Source organism: Artemia franciscana, chromosome 10, assembly GCF_032884065.1.
Source record: "Artemia franciscana chromosome 10, ASM3288406v1, whole genome shotgun sequence".
NCBI lineage: Eukaryota > Metazoa > Arthropoda > Branchiopoda > Anostraca > Artemiidae > Artemia > Artemia franciscana.
Window position 1 is genome coordinate 36,748,626 of NC_088872.1, and position 22,351 is coordinate 36,770,976.

At 35.8% G+C, this 22,351-nt stretch overlaps 1 protein-coding gene across 1 annotated transcript in view; it reads right to left on the reverse strand.

Moving 5' to 3' along the window:
• LOC136032154 (renalase-like) overlaps positions 1-22,351 on the reverse strand; it is a 46,669-nt gene that overhangs the window by 12,507 nt on the left and 11,811 nt on the right. Inside the window, exons 3-4 of the mRNA XM_065712337.1 lie at positions 16,279-16,384; positions 4,094-4,295 (exon numbers count right to left, since the gene is read on the reverse strand). Coding sequence (XP_065568409.1) covers positions 4,094-4,295; positions 16,279-16,384 — 308 coding nt within the window. The remainder of the gene's footprint in view (positions 1-4,093; positions 4,296-16,278; positions 16,385-22,351) is intronic.

Sequence of the window (22,351 nt, forward strand, 5' to 3'; positions counted from 1 at the left end):
TTTTTGAGATGGAATTTCAAACAGCAAGAATATTAAAATGTTACATAATTACGGTCTCTTTAAATGAACAGGTACATTTAAACAACTAGATCTACGTTGCATGGGCAACGTGAGGTGTTGCGGCAAGGTTTGTTCTGCTTCGCCAAGCAGAGTGTTGCGAGAGCAACCCTTTGGTTTTGTTTCCTCGCTTCGATTAAACGCTGAAGTTGTTAATCTGTAAGGATTTTAAAATAAATACTAGGTACACCATCTCGTAAAAGTTGCTAACCCCTCATTGACGGAGATGATTATGAGCCAACAGCCGACTGTTACTTAAAACCCCCCTATATGTCTCACAATTGGTATCAGCATATTTTTGGTTTCAGGTGTGTACCTTGCTACTGAAGTTGTCAACCCCTTCAAACTTTCAAACTGGTATATCTCATGAAAGATTTTTTCTACCAAAAAAGGGATGACATATACTTTGATTAGCTCATCAAGAGCCGACTGCCATCGAAAAAAATGCTATCTGTCTTAGATCAAAAGTTGACTTTTTTGCCGTAGGCCAAGTTTCTAACGCCATCACATAGAAAGGAGCAAAGGATAAACTCTAATTTCTTCAACAATGAGAGAACTTCTAAAGTTTAAGAGACACATCTGATACCATTTCTCTACCGCAATCCATAGTGCGAAAAACCGAATGATAAACTCAGCTGAAATGGGTAGAAGCAATAGATGGCAGCACTTTCGGACCCGTGGGAAAATCCGCTTTTTTGTTTCTGTAAATTTTTCCATTTATCACTCGAAGAAGACATATTGGCTGTGGGGCCGGGAAACTGCCGCATATATTTAACACTTATAGATTTTAGTCCATCTTCAATTTGAAACTTGTGCCTTCCTGCTTGCCTGCTAGAACGGAGCTTTCCACTCAAAAGCAGAAACATGGTTTGATGAAGCGAAAGGTTTACTGCATACTTCAGATAGTTCTGTCTGACATAGGCTATAAAACTCCACTTCTCTTCACACACTATAGACGCTGGCTCAAGGACAAGCAAAAACCGTCCTTGCTGGCCCCAGGCAAGAGTTCTACGAAGCTTTCCAAAATGCAAACATATTCATCAATCCGGTCTAAGATCCACACTTTCCGTAAGAACCGCAGAGTTTAGACCCTTGCCACTTTCTAGGAATAAGCTAAAATCGGGGTGCTAAAAAAAAAAAACAACAACAAAACGACATAACCAAAGTGTTGCTCTCGCAACACAATTAAGTAAATTTGCCTTTAGATTTGTAGTGTTGTGGGTCAAAGGAAGCTAACTTGCCTCACCCTAGATTCTCTCTCTCTCAAATTTAGAAAAATACTTTTTTTTAGGTATTTTCACTAAAAAAAATCGGAAAAACAACATACCCCCCGATTCAAAAATAAATTTGGAACATCCCCCCTCCTACATTTTCGTGAACATTCGCCACTGCACAGAATGCTAAGCATTTCTTAACGGGGCAAGGAGAGTTGCAGGCGCTGCAGCACAGGCCGAGTTAAAACAACAGTCAATGTTTTTTTTATACTATATATAAGTATAAAAAAGAAATAATACACTAAAATCATCAGATTTCTTTCTATGTCAAATGCTGTAAATCTATATGGCTTATTTATTAAGTCATTTGCTTTTTTATGACTAGCTTTTTTTTATGAATTATTCCAACATGAGTGAACACAGTTCTCACGTTACAATTTTTACCTAAAACGGTCGGTTTATTAAGGAGTCATTCTTCACATGTTCAATTCAAATCTAATCAACATCTATTTATATTTACCAGAACTGAAGGAAGTTCCTCTTTAGTTAGCTCAATCCCTTAAAATTCAATGTGGAACAATGAAGATTAATAAATTAATTCGGATTTGCAGATTGTAATAAATTTTTTCTGATAATCAGTAATCATATAGCAAACACAGGAAAAAACTTTCGGCTTTTTCCTAGATGGATCTAGTAAAGAACGAACCGCAGGAAATCACTTAAGAGTCACTTAAACATGACATCATACCAGAGGGAAGCAGAATTTTAAAAGATATGTGTATTACATTACTTTGTACGTGAAGGTACAGTCTTTGTCAAAAATTGTATTTATATTTAATATCATGCTTTGTTAATTGCAAAAAGCACGTATATATGGCGATTTCCCTTCGAAAAAAAAATTAAATTAAAAAAAGTTTTTCCTTTAAAATAATTTTTCCCTTAAAAAATGATTCTTCCAAATTGGGTTTTCGGGCATGGTGATTCCCATGGTACAGTTTTTATTTTGATTCAAAACTATTTTGTGAGATTTCAGGCTATTTTTCGAAGTAATAGTTACCATTCCTGAATCACCTTCAAATGGCAATTCTTCCTCACTGTGCAGTTTGTTATTTTGTTATTTTTTACTTTATTCTTTTTGAGCATGTTTTTGCATTTTCGGTTACTAGGATGCTCCTAAACAACTATTATTGGTAAATTTGATGAGAAAATCCATTTATTTTTAGACCTAAATAACAAAAAAGATCTAAAACCAACGAAATACACCACGCAAACTCAGTCAGCAGAACACCGAACTCCTGATCTTAGGGTAGTGAATTGGAGCTAAACATTAATGTTTTTTTACGTCTATAAAAAATAAAAATATTTAAAATATATTTGTATGTGAGAAAAACTTGCATTTGAGAGCAAAAAATTGGTATTCGACAGAATACATTTTCAGATGGATAAAAATCCATCTTCACCATCTTCACATTTTCAGATGGATAAAAATCTTTGTCAAAAATTGTATTTATATTTAATATCATGCTTTTTTAATTACAAAAAGCACGTATATATGGCGATTTCCCTTCGAAAAAAAAAAATTAAAAAAGTTTTCCTTTAAAATAATTTTTCCCTTAAAAAATGATTCTTCCAAATTGGGTTTTCGGGCATGGTGATTCCCATGGTACAGTTTTTATTTTGATTCAAAACCATTTTGTGAGACTTCAGGCTATTTTTCGAAATAATAGTTATCATTCCTGAAACACCTTCAAATGGCAATTCTTCCTCACTGTGCAGTTTGTTATTTTGTTATTTATACTTTATTCTTTTTGAGCGTGTTTTTGCATTTTCGGTTACTAGGATGCTCCTAAACAACTATTATTGGTAAATTTGATGAGAAAATCCATTTATTTTTAGACCTAAATAACAAAAAAGATCTAAAACCAACGAAATACACCACGCAAACTCAGTCAGCAGAACACCGAACTCCTGATCTTAGGGTAGTGAATTGGAGCTAGACATTAATGTTTTTTTACGTTTATAAAAAAATAAAAAATATTTAAAATATATTTGTATGTGAGAAAAACTTGCATTTGAGAGCAAAAAATTGGTATTCGACAGAATACATTTTCAGATGGATAAAAATTAAATAAATGGAGGATAAGAGGCGGATCCTTTCTTTTCGTAAAATAAGCGTTTCCAGATCTATTAAGCATTACGTAAAACCTACCATCCTTTCTCAAATTAACAAATCCAATCTAGTCAACGAATTTATCTTACAAGTGAATAAGAAAATGATTGTGCCTGAATATTACACACTATGTTTAATCAATAATTTTTGGCATATATATTTAATCTAGACCTATAGTACATAGAGCACCATCGGGGAGAATCAATTACCGACTGCGAGAGCCAAAGGCCCGAGCGAGCAGAGACAGACAACATAAAACCGACGAAGCCAAATTTTGCTAGTCCAAAGACCTCGAAGCAGACCTTTTTGACTAGTAATAGATTGAATGAGGAAGGATTGAGACTTAAATTGGGCAGATAATATTTTTTGGATAACAGAAAACTAAAATTCCTACGCTTTGTAAAACAGCCTAATAACTTCTTATGTAAACAATAATAATCTAAAGCAACCAAATTATTCTAAAATGTCTAAGACTTTGCATTAGGTGCTGCACGATTTTAGTTAAATATATTTGTCCAGATTAAAGAATTTCAAAATGGACAGATTATTTACTACAGCTAATATTGCTGTGCCACTGGATTTCTTCGAAAACTTTGAACGAGTAATGAATTTGACCTTTCAGCGCTGCGTCTACTGCCTCCCAGATACTTACTAAGAATACTAGGCATGTCTCCTTGAAGCAAGAATAGTTGCGGCACAGGTATAGTCAAAACAACAGAATCAAATACTCCTTCACTTCCATCTATCGCCTTGACCATCCAACTGCCTTCTTTTTTTACAATGGAATCCAATTGCATTTGGTAGGAAGAACAACACTGAGACTCCTTTATGTAATACTTCACTATTGAACTTACCTAAAATAGAAGTGACGATGAAACATTTTTTTTGTAATGATGAATTGGCAACGAGATAATTATGATGAAGGCTTTGTTTTCAAAACGTGGTGAGGCGTGGGACATCATTGAACTATGAATGACAGATTAGAAATAAGTGGTGACGAGACTAATGGACCCGCCGAACCCCCTAGGTACTGCTTTTAGCACAGGGCTGCAGCAATTATACTGCTTAAGAAAGTGTATAACACACATATACGTAAAGATCCATTTTGGAGAGCAACAACATTTCTCGGGAGGGAGGGGGGTAAAACGGGCTAAATAAAGATTTAAAGGACTATAATGGAAAAGCTTTTTTTTGGTGGCGGGACGAATGGTTCCAATGAAATCGAAGTATACTTGATATGAACAACTACACTGTGACTCATTTTACAATATCTTACAAATGAACTTACATAGAAAACAAGTAGAGGGGCAAAAAGAGACTTGAATTTTTTATTCAAAATTTTACATAAAAAGCAGGTTATCGAACGAGAATAAGCTGTAGCATGGTGGTAGAGGATCTCAGTACACATGAATTTTCTCCCTATGTGAGCTCACTAATCTTCGCCAGTTTAGGAATTATTTAGCTTAACGTGAAGAGTTGGACTACCTGCAATCGAAACCACATATTACGGGAAATGGGAACTTCCTGGGAGTGTGTAAAGAGGAAGGTTTTGAATATATTGGGATGGAGGAGCAGCGTACGTAGCTGTGGCCAGGCGTACGCCTAGCCTCAGGCGACTTGGTGCTTCAGTGAGTTGTTTGTAGTAGAAGTATTGAGCACACAGTCCCATAGATGTATTAAGATTTTTGCTTTCCAAGCTGCAGAGAAGCCACAGGAGAGTGCTAGAGGACCTAATACAATTCGATTTCATTCCTGTACAAATGCACTGGTCTTTACAAGTTTAAGAACTATTTTGCTTTACATGCATAGCTCTGCTAAATACAGTTCGAAACCGTTTATTTCAACTTTTTGAATACCCTCCCCCTTGCGTTTTAAGATTCTTTGCTTTTTTGCCCTTATCAGATGCGTTTCGAAACCGTCTCGCCTACCTTGCTGTCATAGACTATGTACATACCTGACTAATGTCAATTTATTTATTCGTGAGATGCTGTTCAAGTTTATTTCAACACTTGATTCAAAAGAATATAGACTTTTCGAATGCAATGATAAAATATTTATCCATTATTTAGTGATCAATCATCTCAGGCAATTTTTTGTCGTTACAGGGTTTACCCTTTCATAAATACCCTCAATAAAGAAAAATAGTAAATTCAAAATAGCATGCATCAAAGTAACAGCCAAGGGTAAGCAATAGAACTCAACTGGATCGATCAGATGAACTTAATCGATATTCCGATCGATTCTATTCATTCCACTGTCTTTAAAAATTCATTCAACAAAAATCCTCTTATTTTGCTTAAGCACAAAAAAGAAAAAAAAGGAGCAATCGTAACTTTTGTTGGAGAATGAAGGATATCAACATATTGTGTTTTCAACCAGGATAAATCTAGGTCTTTTTCGGCCGTCAACATTCAATACAACCGCAGTGGGAACCTGTATAGCTATATTCAGAAAACATTGAGAAAAACGTAGCGAGAAAAACACTGAAACATCTTTCAATAAAAGTATTTTTGGAAATAAATTTTGAGTACAAAAACACACATTCTGAGCAATTGTAGATTTTGGATAATAGGGTGTGTGTGAAATAAGAGCAGTCGATCCATTATGTTGTGGACCATGACATGTTTAGTGCCTTTTCAGACATCAATAATCGATACAGCAGGAACAGAACTTACATATACATATGATTTACTTTAAATGACGAAATTGGAAATGAATGAAAGATGATAGGTTGAGGGGGTAGGTGCTACCTGATAGTGAACAACATTTTTTTCTAGGGCACATATAGTGCTTATTTGGATATAAAAAACGGTACACAAGGACCAGGAATGGGATTTTAAAAGAATAAAAAAAAGACTTCTTTTAAAAGAACTATTAAGTTATCTGAAAATCTTAGATCTTATTACGGTGCTTGAAACACCGGAGTTCAGTGATCTTACTTATTGGACAACTTATCTGAGAGCACAGAGACACACTAATAACACAAAGAAATGTAAATTAAAACAAGGATTGATCACTTTGAAAATGTGGCGAGGAAAATTTAATTTAAATATCAAAGTGACCTTATAAAAAATAACCTTGTAACCCTTTCAAACTCGGATAGGAGATGTACCTTGAGTAGAATAAAAGAAAGACGATAAGAAACCTAGAAAAATCAGTACTTGTCTGTTATAGCACCTATGTTCTAATTCATTTATAGTACCTAAGTTCTTCATCTATTGACTCGCTGTAGAATCGGCTTAGCGTGAGAGAAGACACAAAGAAGTGACAGAATATATGAGAAATCTATAGTTTTGGATATATATTTGCAAATTAGGGCTGGGAGGGAGTGGAAAAAGTATTTGGACAGTATGAAGTTAGAAAACAGTTCTGACTTCATGATATGCAGAATAATTGTACCTATCATATTTTGCACGCAGACCCACTATACTTTGCCCCACTCCCGCTAATTTGCAAATATATATAGCCCCAAATTTATTTCTGAAGTATTATATTTTCATCATATTTTGCGATATTTCATTAGAATTAATCAGAAAAACAAGTTCTAGTCAGATGAAGAACTTAACACAGGCGCTATAACAGATAAGTAACAAAAAACAAAACAAAAACAAATAAACTAAACATATGAGCATATACAATCAACATATAAAAGTATACAATCGACGAAAAAGAAAGAGAGGAAACTACAAGAAAATTAAAGAAAAAGAATCGACTTTTTTGAATTACCATAGTAGACCCAAATGAAACAGGCTAAAAAATTGGTGCAAATCAAGTAATAATTTCTCTTTGTAGTAAAAAGTTGTGTATATAATTAGGGATATTTTTTTGCAGCCAAACATTGGACCTCCCAGGAAACTGTTAAGATCTTTTTCATCTCCCCAAAATAGGAAGAAGACAAGATAATGCCATGCCCAAAACAATACGAAAAAGGTAATGTGCACGTTACCGACAGGCCACTTTTTTCCGGCCCCTTATTAACGTCCTACTGACAAAAAAATGCGACGTTTTTCAGCGAAATGACGATATTTTTGCCATTTTTCGAAGCTGGAGGTAAACATAAACCTGGTTGCACCTCCTCAGGGGCAGTAAGAAATTGCCATCGCCCAAAACGATGGAGCATGAGGTGGTGTGCCTATTACCTACATGCTAATGTACTTTTCTTTTTTTACGAGCACCCTTAATGAGGGTCCTACGGCCAACGGGGAAGAGGACTCACAGTTTTGATGGAACATCTATGGACACTCCTTGCGTCACAAATGGCCCAGGAGGAACTATTTTTTCTGTAAACGTTCTACTTTTCCCAGAATGCAACATTTTGCTAAGCAAAACACTGATGTTTCTGCAGTTTTCAGGAGATTCCGGCATACGGTTCACTGATGACATCTCCTCTAGGAATATCGAAAACTTAGATGGCGATATCCTTTGTATGGAAGTTAAGTAATACATCTATTACCGGCATGTAACTCTTTTACTAACACCCTTATCAACATCCAACTTTTTCCCCAGAACGCAGCGTTTTACTCAACGAAACGCTGACATTTTCCCAGTTTTTTTTTTTTTAGTTTTTCTCACAAAAAGTTCAAAAACTTGGCCCTGAAAATATATTTTTTGAGTCTTAAACACACCATCCCGCAGAAAAGAAATCCAACCATATGACGTAAAAAGAGAAAAGAAATTCAATCTTGATTTGCTCTCCTGTAAGTTTATGAAAATAAGAAAACAAACTGAAGCAAAGAATGAATTCAAACATCAAACAAAATTAAGCTATTAAAAATAGTGAAGTGCAATGCTGGTATGCGACTAGTGAATATAGCTCTACTAAAGAAATTTTCTTCACGTTCTAAATTTTTTTGAAAGTGCCAGTGGATTTACTAGTGAGATCATCGGGGCAAGTAAAAAATAGATGGCAATATTATTTGTATTGCCAGCCGTCCTGGCCGAGTGGGTTGGTGCACTGGATTCGGGATCCCTTGTCTAAGAGGACGCGGGTTCGAATCCCAGTGTACCCAATTCTTCAGTTTGGGACGGGGGTCAGTGGCGTGACTCTGTAAGCTTAGCCAGAGTCGACCCAGCTCTAACTAGGTACCTGGAGAAATCTGGGGAAGGTAAACAGGAAGGGTGTGCGAAAGCACAGGATGGCTGGCCCCCAACCCCCCATTGCACTTCCTGGTTGAAGGGCCAAGAAACGGAGATCAGCACCGCCGGTACGGACTGTAAAGTCTAATGCCGTATCCTTTACCTTTTTTTACTATTTGTTTAAAGTTATAATTTGCAAACCTCCACTGCCTGTCTCCACTAAAAAATCTCTATTTTACAATGTCATATACTTCTTGAGGTTTAATAGACTGCAGGTCAAACGACCTTTATTTTACTTCGAAATCATGTTTTTAGCTGTCCATAGTTACTAGGAAATATGTTGAAAATATTTACTACGAAATATTTCTAGAGAAGAGTAAAAGAAAAAGGTTAGATCTTACCAGTGGAACAGTTTTCAACGAGAAGATAGAGATCTATTAAAGGAATCTTTTCCCGTTTTGGCACTTAAGTCAAATTTACAAAAAGTTTATTGGTAGATGTGCACAAACTATGCAAGTGATACTTAAATACCTTAGTGATACATTTAATTTTGATGTTTATAAAGAAAAAATAAACACGAGTCAATTTTCAAAAGGGTTAAAATGTTACAAATTTCTTTTTTATCCCAATCCTTCTCTGCAAAACATTAAATACAAAAAAAAACAAATAAAAAACTAATCTTTAGGCAGGCAATAGTCGTTCACTGAGTGGATGAACTTTTAGTGGATCTATGTCAAGACGTCATTGAAACTAAAAGACTACAATTTCAATTTTACTCTCATAATTCACATGACCCTTTCTAAAAGAATAGCTATGATGCACAGAAATTCAGACCTGGAAGACCTATGATTCGGATATAGATTCGCAACAATATAGAGCCCAAATTTCAATTGCCCAAATTTTTTTCATCATTTTGGGGTATATACTGTCCTTCCACTATCTTAATTTTTTGGTGTTACCCCGAACGAAAATTAGGTTCTCCAAAATCATCCCAAAAATTCACGTTCGTAAATACACGATTATGAACACGAAATACAAGTTGTAAATTTTCACTATCGTTAATTTTCTGGAGATTTCGAAGAGTTTTTTTTTTCGGGGAAGTCATAGGAAATTCAGGGACCACGTATCCGGACACAAATGCTAATTTATGAGGACTTGTTATCAGTGCTTCTACTATTCCCAAAATTTTCGGGGTTCCCGAAGGAAAATCGGGTTCTCTAAGACCTGCTCGAAGACAAACGAACGTTAACGCGAAATACATGATATAAAATATTGTTAAAATTAATTTTTGATGTATTTCCAAACATCACAATTTTCTTTCAGGGAAAATTGGGGAAATCAGGGCAAATTGGGAGATGATAACAGGACTTCTTGTAATTCTACTCACTGAAAATGATTTTCTTTAACAAATACATTTTTATCAACAAAAGACACTACGCGGTTTTTCTTTATTGATTTTTGCCAATTTGATTATGATTCTCGTTTGTGCGACTTCCATTCGCCTAGAATACACTGCATATATCTTTTAACCCTTTTTAGTTCCAATTCGCAAAAATTACATAAGTTACTCAACTTCTGACTTCTATTAAATTACATAATTCTATTATGTAATTTTATTATTTGTTATTCTATTACATAATTCTATTATTTGAATTATTACATAATTCATAATTCTTACTTCTATTTAATTACATAAGCTACTCAACTTCTGACTTCTATTGTTTCTTTCGTAAGAATTGTGACTTGTTAAGCTGGTCTATAATAATTCTGTCTTGGTTTATTTTAATCTAATGTGCTTGTAATCTCATTCATTTAATTTTGTCAACTGATTTTTCATGACACCCAGATTCAAAGCCTTATCTAGAGAAGGAGCGGGGTTACTAGTTTGGCCGTCTGTCTTACTATAAAAAATAAAATATAATATACGAGACCAAGTATTCCGTTATTCAATCACTTTAAGTCCTATTCTGTAGTTGCCCTTCCCACTCCCTCAACTCATCTCATCCTTGATAAAAAAATGTTGTTAACTAACCTTTCAGAACACACATAATCAAGGCCTTATATAGAGATGGTGACTACTATTTCTGAACTTTCATATGAAAAATTACATAAGAAAAAGACTTCCTTTTCGAAAGTTGACCCCTCCCACCCTCCATTTCACTCCGAATAAATATGTTTTATATAAAATACACCCGTGGGAATAGATACAATTTTGATATAATTGTCCTATTGCTGTTCCACTAAAGCATAATCATGGGCAGCACAATAGCGCTGCCTAAGTAAAGAGTGATGTGGGCACAGTGTATTAATTATTTGTTTTTTTTTTGTTTTTTTTTCAGACCAGGGCACTTCGTGTCGAAGGAGTTGTCGTAGAAGCTTATAAAAGGACTCATTCGATTGAAAATTGAAAGGGCTAGTGCCCTATTTAATATTCGAAACTGATTGGAGGGCAACCAACCTCCCTCCCACGCCCATCATTTCCCCAAACACATTCAATCAAAATTTGGAGATAGCCATTTTGTTCAGCGTAGTTCCCCACAGCCCTCAGGGCAAAGTTAGTATATTTTGAGACAGCCATTTCGTTCAGCGTAGTTGAAAGGTCAGAAAATTACGTCTTTAAGGATGACAGCCAACCCCCCCCCACAACCCTCAGCGCACGGATTGTAAGTTATACTCCGAGGGCATAAAGATTTTTATAGAAAGGGTGACCTTGTAAACTCCGCAGGAAGCTCATTGGACTAGAAATCAGATGTTCTAGTGCCCTTTTTAAGAATCAATTAGATGGGGGCAGCCACCCTCCCACGTTGTATTTTCCATAAATACATCCAATAGAAATTTTAAGATGGCCATTTGTTCAAAATAGTCAAAAGATCATGTAACAAGGCCTTTGGGGTTGACTAAATCTCCAGAGTCTGGGGGTCAGGTTTGTAAGTTACTATTGTAAGTTATGAATAAGAAAGCCCTTTTGTCTCAAATAGGTAATTGTGCAAAAATCATTTTGGCCGGTTTATGCAAAATAGGAGATGACGGTACTTTTAGAAACGATCGTGCTTCAAGCAAGTCTCTACAAAAAAAATAATTGTAGTAGTACTGCTAAAGAAAATTGCAAATTTTTTCAAGCATGGAAATTGCAAACCTGGCCAAAATTATTCTCATAATCATACAGCTATAAGAGCTGCTCGCAACTTTGAGAAACGAAACCACCATACAAACCCTGACCTGGCTGAAAGTGATATTTCCTCAAACATTTGTAAACAATTCTTAAGTAGTAATTGTAGAGCTATTCGTTGCAATTTGTTACATTTATGTAAATTCTACTTATTAGGTAAACCTAGTATGCTCGAATGCAATTTTGAGCATGTTAAAATTTGTACCGTTTTTTCCAGTGGTCATTGTGCTGGTTGCACTAAGGCTCATGTTAAGGTTCCTCCTTCTTCCCTCAGGAAGAAAATCGCACCAATCTGTAAAAGATATGGATGGTAAGAGTCACTCCTCCCCTTTGGGGGTCCTTTTTTAGTACACCACACATAAGCAACAAGAGCTAAGAGCTCATATGGCACTTATAACGAGGTCGGAAGAGCCAAGAGCTCATATGGCATGAGCTCTAGCAAAATTATAAGAATCAATAGATTGATTTAAAAGCAGAATCAAAGACTTAATGCCGGTCGGGATTTAAAATAAGAGCTCTGAAACACGAGGTCGTTCTAAATATCAAGATTCATTAAGATCCGATCACCCGCTCGTAAGTTAAAATACCTCATTTTCCCCAATTTTTCCTCTCTCTCCAGCCCCCTAGATGGTCGAATCGGGGAAACGACTGTTATCAAGTCAATTTGTGCAGGTCCCTGACACACCTAACAATTTTCATCGCCCTAGAACATCCGGAAGCACCGAACTCACCAAAGCACTGGAAATCCACCCCCCTCCCAACTCCCCCAAAGAGAGCAGATCCGCACCAATTATGTCAATCACGTATCTAGAACTTGTACTTATTCTTCCCATCAAGTTCATCCCGTTCTCTCCACTCAGAGCGTTTTCCGAGATTTCCGGTTTCCAAGAATTCTGTTTCCCCCCTCCAGCCTCCTATGTCCCTGGATCCGACTTGAATTAAAAATGCAGCATCTGAGACATAAGATCTTTCTATATATCTGATGACCCATTCGTAAGATAAAGGTACCTCAATTTTCAAGTTTTCCAAGATCTCTGGTTTCCACCTCCAATTCCCTCGATGTCACCGGATCTGGTCGGGATTTAAGATAAGAGCTCTGAAGCACAAGATCCTTCTAAACATCAAATTTCATTAAGATCTGATCAGCCGTTCGTAAGTTATAAATACCTCATTTTTCCGAATTGATCCGATCCCTCCTTCGTAAGTTAAAAACACCTCGTTTTTTCTAATTTTTCAGAATTAAACCTCCCGCCAACTCCCCCAAAGAGAGCAGCTCCGTTCTGGTTATGTCAATCACGTATCCAGAACTTGTGCTTATTTTTCCCACCAAGTTTCATCCCGATCCATCCACTCTAAGAGTTTTCCAAGATTTTAGGTTCCCCCCTCCAACTCAGACAGACCAGACCGACAGAATTTGCGATCGCTATATGTCACTTGGTAAATACCAAGTGCCATAAAAATCTCCGAACCAAAGTTTGTCGAACATAGCTCAAAAACTAAAAAACCCTTCCCGATTAGAAACTCCCCATCCTATTTTAATCAGCTCCCGTCCTGAACGCTTGAACAAGAAATATCCTTCTCAGTCCAATATTATACCCAGCCTCTTAGAAACGTCACTACCCATCCCTCCTTCTCCTACTTTGTCAAAAAACATCCCTTTTCTACTTCCCCCTCACTCAGAAGCCTTATCCCCTCTCCACTTACAGAATGTGGCTCTAGACCCTCCTCACTCTCGCACAAACCAATGACTCTTTGACGGAGGTGAATCACCATTCCCACCATGACACCAGTTAATAGGCGTTAAGCAGATTATCTCCATTCCACCTAGTTTCATGCCAAGTTAATAATATCCCCGTTAATTATCCGCTGTCCTGCCTTTCTCCAAAGCCCGGTCCAATCCCCCTTTTGATCCTGCTTCCCAAACGAACCCCAGTCTTCATCCCGAAGAAGATGGCTGTCCTCCAAATCCACGTTCCTCTTACTTACTTCTGGCTCCCACAGTTAACACACACAAAAATTGCTCGTTTTAGTAAACGTTTTACTTTCCAAAAGCTCCTTGTTACGAGCGCCAAAAGCCTGAGTTTTGACAAATTGATCGAACTAGAGGCCCTTTCTCAAGTACACAACTGATGTAATTGCCGTAACTGAGGTCCAAGCACAGGACCCTGATTAACTGAAAATTAAAAACCACTACCAATTCATAAGCCTCCGTCCTCATGATCACCCCCTAGGTAAAAAAGGAAGGTGGAATACTATTATTTGTAGATAATAATCTCTTTCCTGAATTAATTCATGCTTCCAACCTTTCAGATTATGATAAAATCATTTAGGTAAGTGTAAGACCCAAAGTTTTATCACGCCCCTTTAATTTGATTGTGTTTTGCTGCTTTTATTATTCCCAAAATCAAAACATTGCACAAAGACATCGATTCTACCAGTAACTACATAGTATGCCAACTTCGTCCTCTGCAAATTCCCGAACGCCGGTATTTTCCTGGTAGGTGATGCTAATAATCTAAAGTTAAATTCCCTTTGTTGTTCCCTCAACTTCAAACAAATAATAAAAATACCAATTACCAAAGGAAATTCTACCCTTAATTTGATTTGCACCAATATACATGCTTTCTATGTCCCACCTGTCTCTTTTCTCCCGTTAGGAGGAAGCTACCATTTTTATTTAGTAATGAAGCCTCTCTCCAGCTTTAATCATACTTTTTCTGTTACTGAGTTCTCATATCGTCCAATTTCCAATGATGGGGTTTTCGACTTTGGATCTTGGGGAAAAATGACATTATTTTTAAAGTCTCTAACTTCTAAAATCTGATTAAAACAAAATAAATAGATTCCTTCCCTGAGAAAAAAGTAAAGACATGTTCTAAGGACAAACTGTACATTACTAGCCAATTAAAAAAGCTAATTAGAATTAAAATGAATCCACAACTAACTCACTGCTTAAACATATAAAAAAAGAAATACATAAATCTGCTTCTTCATATTACAAATGTAAAGTCAAGGATTTATTTTCTACAAAGCCAAAACAACGGTATAATAGAATAAAAAAAAAATGTGGAAAAACACATAATAATATAGATTTCCGTTTCCAAGAAAACCCCTCAGTTACAGCCAATGATTTCAACAAATTTCTTTCCTCCATAGTTCAGAGCCTCCCTCCCCTGTCTTTTAACACTCCTTTGATTTGTGTTCTCTCAAACTTCCCGTTATTTCGCCCTCGGATGTGGAGACAAAAATTAAGAACAAAAAAAGAAAAGAAGAGAAAAGAAAAGTAAAAAAGAAAGGTAACAAGGAAGACTTTGATGGTTTCCGTCCCATTACTATTATTCCAGTTTTTTCTAAGTCACATTAAAGTTTTTTAGCTGAGTGGTTGAAAGTACAGATAATCCCAAATGTTGACCAACGACAATTCAGAAACTTACGCTCCACATCTACTACCCACAATCTTCTTCACCTTATGGACACAATATGTAACACACATACACTGGTAGAAAACTTGACCACTTGACTTTCAAGTTTACCCTTATTTAATTAGAATAATTGCGCCTTTCCTCTCTAAGAGAACGCAAGTCGTGAAATACCTGAATGTATATTCTGATCCCCTCCCAATTTATAATGATGTGCACCAGGGAACCCTCTTAGGTCCGATTTTATTTCTTAGAATGATGAACAACCATGGTGGCGATATCCAGGATAGACGGAAATTCGTTGATGATCTAACTGTCTTAGAGACATGTTTCAAAAATTTAAAAAGTGGCCCAATGGACATCTTGGAATCGATATCAACCGAAGCTGTTACTATTGATATAGGTCAACGATTTAACAATTAATTTCCTTAAAACCACCCCTTCTTTCTCCTGTTCACCCCCCCTGAAATGTCTGTTACCACTACGAAATTGCTCATGCAACTTAAAATGGGATTACCATATTAATGGCATCTTAAAACGTGCAAATGCCACAATTTCCCTCCTTAAACTCCTTAAAAAATTTAAATACCCTAAATCACATTGTTTAATGATTTTCCTCTCATCTGTACGCCCAACCCTCGAATACGCCTGTCCTGTTTGGCCTCTTGGGATCTCTATTGCATTGTTGGATAAAATAGAAGCAGTCCAAAAAAGGTGCCTAAGAATTATCTTCAATGAGGGTGAAGTACCTTATATTTCCCTTCTTCGGAGAGCTAATCTAGTCAACCTTAAGGAAAGGAGAGCAGAAAAGGAAAGGAGAGAAGACATGGAGGTTATCAGCTCTACTCATGTTGATTTTTGCTCGTCTTGAGTTTGACTCGGCTGTTTATTGTAATTTCTGTTCGTTTTGAGCTTCTTTTATTTGTTATTGGTGATTTGTGGTAGTTTTACGCTTGGAAGATTGTTTGACTTTATTTCTACTCATTTTTGGCTTAATGGAGCTCTTTACTGTTCTTTGAAAAACTTGTGTTATGGAATACATTTTTTTAATTAATATATACATATATATATATATATATATATATATATATATATATATATATATATATATATATATATATATATATATATATATATATATATATATATATATATATATGAAATATAACTTACCCCAGCTGGAGTAACATAATTTGTATCATTTTCATTGTTTTTCGCATATTCAATTTCAGTATTCAAGGGGACCAGGATACTAGCGTTCTTCAGTTCTTCATAGTAACTAAAAAAACAACAAAAAACTATAAACATAAAACTAGCAAAATAATACAATTTACAGTTTCCAAAAACAACGCAAATTACTAAACGCAAATACGTTTTGGCATACAAAAATATATTTGCATTTTTTCTGAACTATTTAGCAGAGCAGAAAAACTTTACACAACTCAATGTAAGCATTCAAGACACGAGATTCTAAAATGCAAATCAAAAATATATACAAGAAGTAGATTTTTGTCAAAAAATCATCACGGTTGCAGTTATAAGTTCAACCTAATGAAGAGCAACCAACACTCCATAGTAATCAAAAGTCTAAAAATGCGTTTTGAAAAAATGTCTAATGAGAAAACAATTGCCATTGTAGCTAATGCTGGGATGATAACTATTATTTCAACTAATATTAATAGTAAAATGTTATTAGGAATACCCATTTGCAATAAAAAAAGGGGCCTAAGACCTCTTAAAAATGGTTTTAGATCAAAATGAAAAATGTATTATTGGAACCATTATGGTCAAACTCCCTTACAAGAGGATTCAAGCTCCATACCTTGAACAAAAAGAACAAGAGCCAAGAGCTCATATGGCACTTGTGACGACGCCGGACGAGCCATGAGCTCATATGGTATGAGCTCTAGCAAAATTCTAAGAATCAACAGATCGATTTAAAAGGAAGATCGGAGGCTTAATGCCAATCGGGATTTAAAATAAGAGCTCTGAGTCACGAGGTCCTTCCAAATATCAAAATTCAGTAAGATCCGATCACCCACTCGTAAGTTATAAACACATCGTTTTTTCTACTTTTTACTGTCCCTTCAGTTCCCCAGATGGTCTAATCGGGGAAAACGACTTGATCAAGTCAATTTGTGCAGCTCGCGGACACGCTTACCAATTTCCATCGTCCTAGCACGTCCAGAAGCACCAAACTCACCAAAGCACTGAACCCCACCCCCTAACTGCCCCAAAGAAAGTGGATCCAGTACGGTTAGATCAATCATGTATCCACGACATTTGCTTATTCTACCCACCAAGTTTCATCCTGATTTCTCTACTCTAAGCGTTTCCCAAGATTTCCAGTTTTCCCCTCCAGCTCGCCCCAATGTCAACAGATCTAGTCGGGATTTGAAATAAGAGCTCTGGGACATGAGTTCATTCTAAATATCAAATTTCATTAAGATCCGGTCACCCGTTCTTAAGTTAAAATTCCTCGATTTTATTAATTTTTCCAAATCAGCGCCCCCAGCTCCTCCAAAGTGAACAGATCCGTTCCAATTATGTCAATCCCGTATCTATAACTTGTGCATATTCTCCCCATCAAGTTTTATCCCGACCTCTCCACTCTAAGCGTTTTCCAAGATTTCTGTTTCCCCCCTACAACTCCCTATGTCCCCGGATCCGATTCGAATTGAAAATGGAGCATCTGAGACATAAGATCCTTCTATGTTTCAAGTTTCATTAAGATCCGATCACCCAATCGTAAGATAAAGATATCTCAATTTTCACGTTTTCCAAGAATTCCGGTTTCCCCCTCCAACTTCCCCCAATGTCACCGGATCTGGTCAGGATTTAAAATAAGAGCTCTAAAGCACAAGATCCTTCTAAATATCAAATTTCATGAAGATCTGATCACCCGTTCGTAAGTTACAAATACCTCATTTTTTCTAATTTTTCCGAATTACTCCCCCCCTAACTCCACCAAAGAGGTTGGATCCAGTCCAGTTATGTCAGTCATGTATCTAGGCTTTCTGCTTATTTTTCTCACCAAGTTTCATCCCGATCCCTCCGCTCTAAGCGTTTTCCAAGATTTTAGGTCCCCCCCCCAACTCCCCCATATGTCACCGGATCTAGAGCGGATCCGTTCCGGTTATGTCAGTCATGTATTTTGGACTTGTTTTTATTTTTCCCACTAAGTTTCATCCTGATCTCTCTGCTTTAAGTGTTTTCCAAGATTTCCAGTTCCCCCTCAACTCCCCCCCCCCTTCATGACAATGGATCCGGTCGGGATTTAAATTAAGAGATCTGAGTTATGAGGTCCTTCTAAATATGAAATTTCATTAAGATCCGGTCACTCCTTCGTAAGTTAAAAATACCTCGTTTTTTCTAATTTTTCAGAATTAACCCTCCCCAAAACTCCCCCAAACAGAGCAGAACCCTTCCGATTATATCAATCACGTATCTAGGACTTCTGCTTATTTTTCCCACCAAGTTTCATCCCGATTCTTCCACTCTAAGCGTTTTTCAGATCAGACGATTTTGAGAAATAAGGGGTGGGGAAGGAGGCCTAGTTGCCCTCAAATTTTTCGGTTACTTAAAAAGGCAACTAGAACTTTTAATTTTTAACGAAAGTTTTTATTAGTAAAAAATATACGTAACTTAAGAATTAACTTGCGTAACAAACTTTTATGCTCTTATATTTTTTATTATGTATATGAGGGGATTTGTCCCCTCGTTAATACCTCGCCTTTTACACTAAATCTTAAGTTTTGTCCCAATTCTTTAAGAATGACCCCTGAATCAGAAAGGCCGTGGAATAAGTAGTTGAAATTACTAAAAACACTTAGCATAAAGAGCAAGGTATTTATCTCCTCCTAAATACCTCGCTCTTTATGCTAAAGTATTTTTAGAACCCCTCATATGTGTAATAATCTCTGTTAGTTTTAAGTTTTAATGCTACTCTTTACTTTCAGTTGAAAAACTTTTTCGTGTGTATATTTTCATTGTTTTTTTTTTTATAGTAATGCTAGAAAATCCCGCGCCCTTTTCATTGAATTTCTCTTCCCCCATGACATGTTCCTCCAAGAGAAGATCCTCCTACATAGCCACCTCCCCTCAACCCCACCCCAAACCAAAAAAATCCCCCTGAAAACGTCTGTACACTTCCCAATAACCATTACTGTATGTAAACACTGGACAAAGTTTGTAACTTGCAGCCCCTCCCCCACGGACTGTGGGGGAGTGAATCATTCCAAAGACATAGTTAATATGGTTTTCGACTATGCGGAACAAAATGGCTATCTCAAAATTTGGATCCATTTTCTTTGGAAAAAAATGAGCGTGGGAGGGGGCCTAGGTGCCCTCCATTTTTTTGGTCACTTAAAAAGGGCACTAGAACTTTTCATTTCCGTTAGAATGAGCCCTCTTGCGAGATTCTAGGACCACTTGGTCGATACGATGACCCCTGGGAAAAAAACAACAAAAAAAACAAACAAACAAAAAAACAAATAAACACGCACCCGTGATCTGTCTTCTGGCAAAAAATACAAAATTCCACATTTTTGTAGATAGGAGCTTGAAATTTTAGCTATAGGGTTCTCTTATACGCTGAACACGATGGTGTGATTTTCGTTAAGATTCTATGACTTTTAGGGGGTGTTTTACCCTATTTTCCAAAATAAGGCAAATTTTCTCAGGCTCGTAACTTTTGATGACAAAGATTAAATTTGATGAAACTTATATATCTAAAATCAGCATAAAAATTTGATTCTTTTGATGTATCTTTTAGCATCAAAATTCCGTTTTTTAGAGTTTCGTTTACTATTGAGCCGGGTCGCTCCTTACTACAGTTCGTTACCATGAACTGTTTGAAACACAGTCTACTTTTTTTTTTCGTTGCTAGTTGGGCACTTAAATATCATAGAAAGCTGTTTAAAGGCTCATTTGATAGCTAACTTTTTTTTTTATAAATTTGACTTGATAACGCCACCATAAAGTGACATATGCTACTCAAAAATGACACTTTGGGTGCCATTTCTGGTGAAGCCTGAAAAGCTTGAGAAGGATGACATCATGATCTCCATGGTCAAATCCTTAAAACTACCGTTTATAATCCTCCTCTTGTTTATTCCTCCTCCGAGCCCCCTTACAATCTATACTTCATAAATCGTCTGCTAACTAAAAGAGCTAGCAGCTACAATTGAAAGCTCTTAATCATATCACCGTATTTTTTGTAGATTTATATTTGAAAAGAGCATAAAAAAGTCATGTAAAGTGGTAATATAACTTCGATTTCTCTCTAACTGTCATAATAAAAAAAGATTGGGAACAGCAAAAGGTATAGAACAAATACCATTAATAGGTTGTAATGGCCATGATAACTGAGGTTCGGATCCTCGTTATGAAGATTTTTTAAAATAGATTTTTACTTTCTAGCACCCTTCTATGAGCAAAGAAAAAAAAGAAGACACTTTAGTACGCTCCATGCCAAAAATGATTTCCCTTGTTCAAGGCTGGGGCCTTTAATTATCCTGTACAGGGTTTTCGACCAAGGTCAATCCAATCCATTTCTAATGACGGGTTCTCCTAACATGTTAAAGTTTGAGAAGCCAAAGAATGAAAGTATGCTTTCCTAAGAAATGTTCAATATTCTTTGTAGCATTGAAAAATTGCGATAACAATGACACGAATTCTTGTATACAAACTACACATCCTAAATTCTTTAATATCTTTAACTTTTCTAAAATCTGTATATATATTACATAGGAGAATATTTCATAAATAAATGAACTTTTACCTACAGCTCCTCAAAGATGTCAAGGATAATATGCCCCCTGGGCTCTTTATGTGATGAAACTGAAGATTTTTTTAAAAGCAAAATTTACCAGCCTGTTTCATTAAAAACTCATGCTGACTTCTGTAGGTTCTTCACCTAGGTTTTTTACATTTTTAAAACCTTAAAACCAACAGAAATCAATTAGAAACATTAAGTTTTTCTGATGGAAGTAGTAAAGAGCAAAGCTAAAACTTAAAACACACTAAGACCATTGCTTTGCAGTTTATGCAATATGTATCTGAAAAACAGTTTCCTATAAACTGGACCATGATATTTCCCTGAATTTCTAGAGTTCTGAAAAACCAGCACTTTACTGAAAACTAAGTTTGGTTGAGTTGTTTAGAGAGTTAAACTTGCATAGTAAAACTCACTGACCTCAGGCCTGATAAAAGATTATTGAGAGCTTTATAAATTGATCCTTTACTTTCTTCAGGCTTCTTAAGTATTTTCTGTTCCTAATCATAAGTGGTTGTGTCAGTTTTGTGTTTTCAGTAAAGCGCTTGTTTTTCAGAATTTGAAAATAGGAGGATATATCACTAGCTAGTTTATTTGAAAATACTTTTCAGATATATGTTGCATGGACCTCGAATGGGTAATTTTATCCTTTTTAAGTTTTGACTTTGTTCTTTCAGGAAAACTTTTTTTTTACATTAATACAGTAAGATGTTTTGTCTATTCACTGATTAAATATAGATAGCATGCTTTTCGGAAGTGCCACAAGCAATAAATAATTGGAGATACGTTGTAAATTTTATATATTATAGAAACTTCCTTTTTACAGAAATACTGGAGAAAATAGTATAATTATAATGATCATACATATACATATAATGATCAATACATACATATAATGATCATACATATAATCAAAATGATTATAATGATCATAATAGGATAAGAAAAGAAGGTACTGGGTGACAAAAAAATCTTTCCTTTTGTTAAAGTTTGGCTTTTTATCATAATTTCTCACCTGTTTATATCACAATAATTACAAATTTCTTTATTTTCATGATCATCTTCTTAGTTAATGCAGGTACTTTTTTTCATCAGAAATCATAAAAGGTGACTTTTCCAAAAAATATAAGATGCTATGGAAAACTTTATGAAGCCTTAAAGTTCAAAGATGGATAGGCCACAGCTAATTGCATCCTATGTATGTGCTTGAAACACTAGATTAATTATGCCATGTAAAATGATTCTAATCTGACTCATCAGCACAAAAATACATAGATGTTAAAACAACATACATATGCCAAAGAACTTATTTTTTTTAAGGGGAAAAGGATTTTTCCAAACAACCGAAATACAAACAAAAAAAAAGATCTATTGTGAAGGAGCCCCAGAGACTGATTTCCTCGTGTACATACTGACACCAGTATGATTCCCTAACTATTTCTACAGAAAAAACTAATGACCTATAAAACA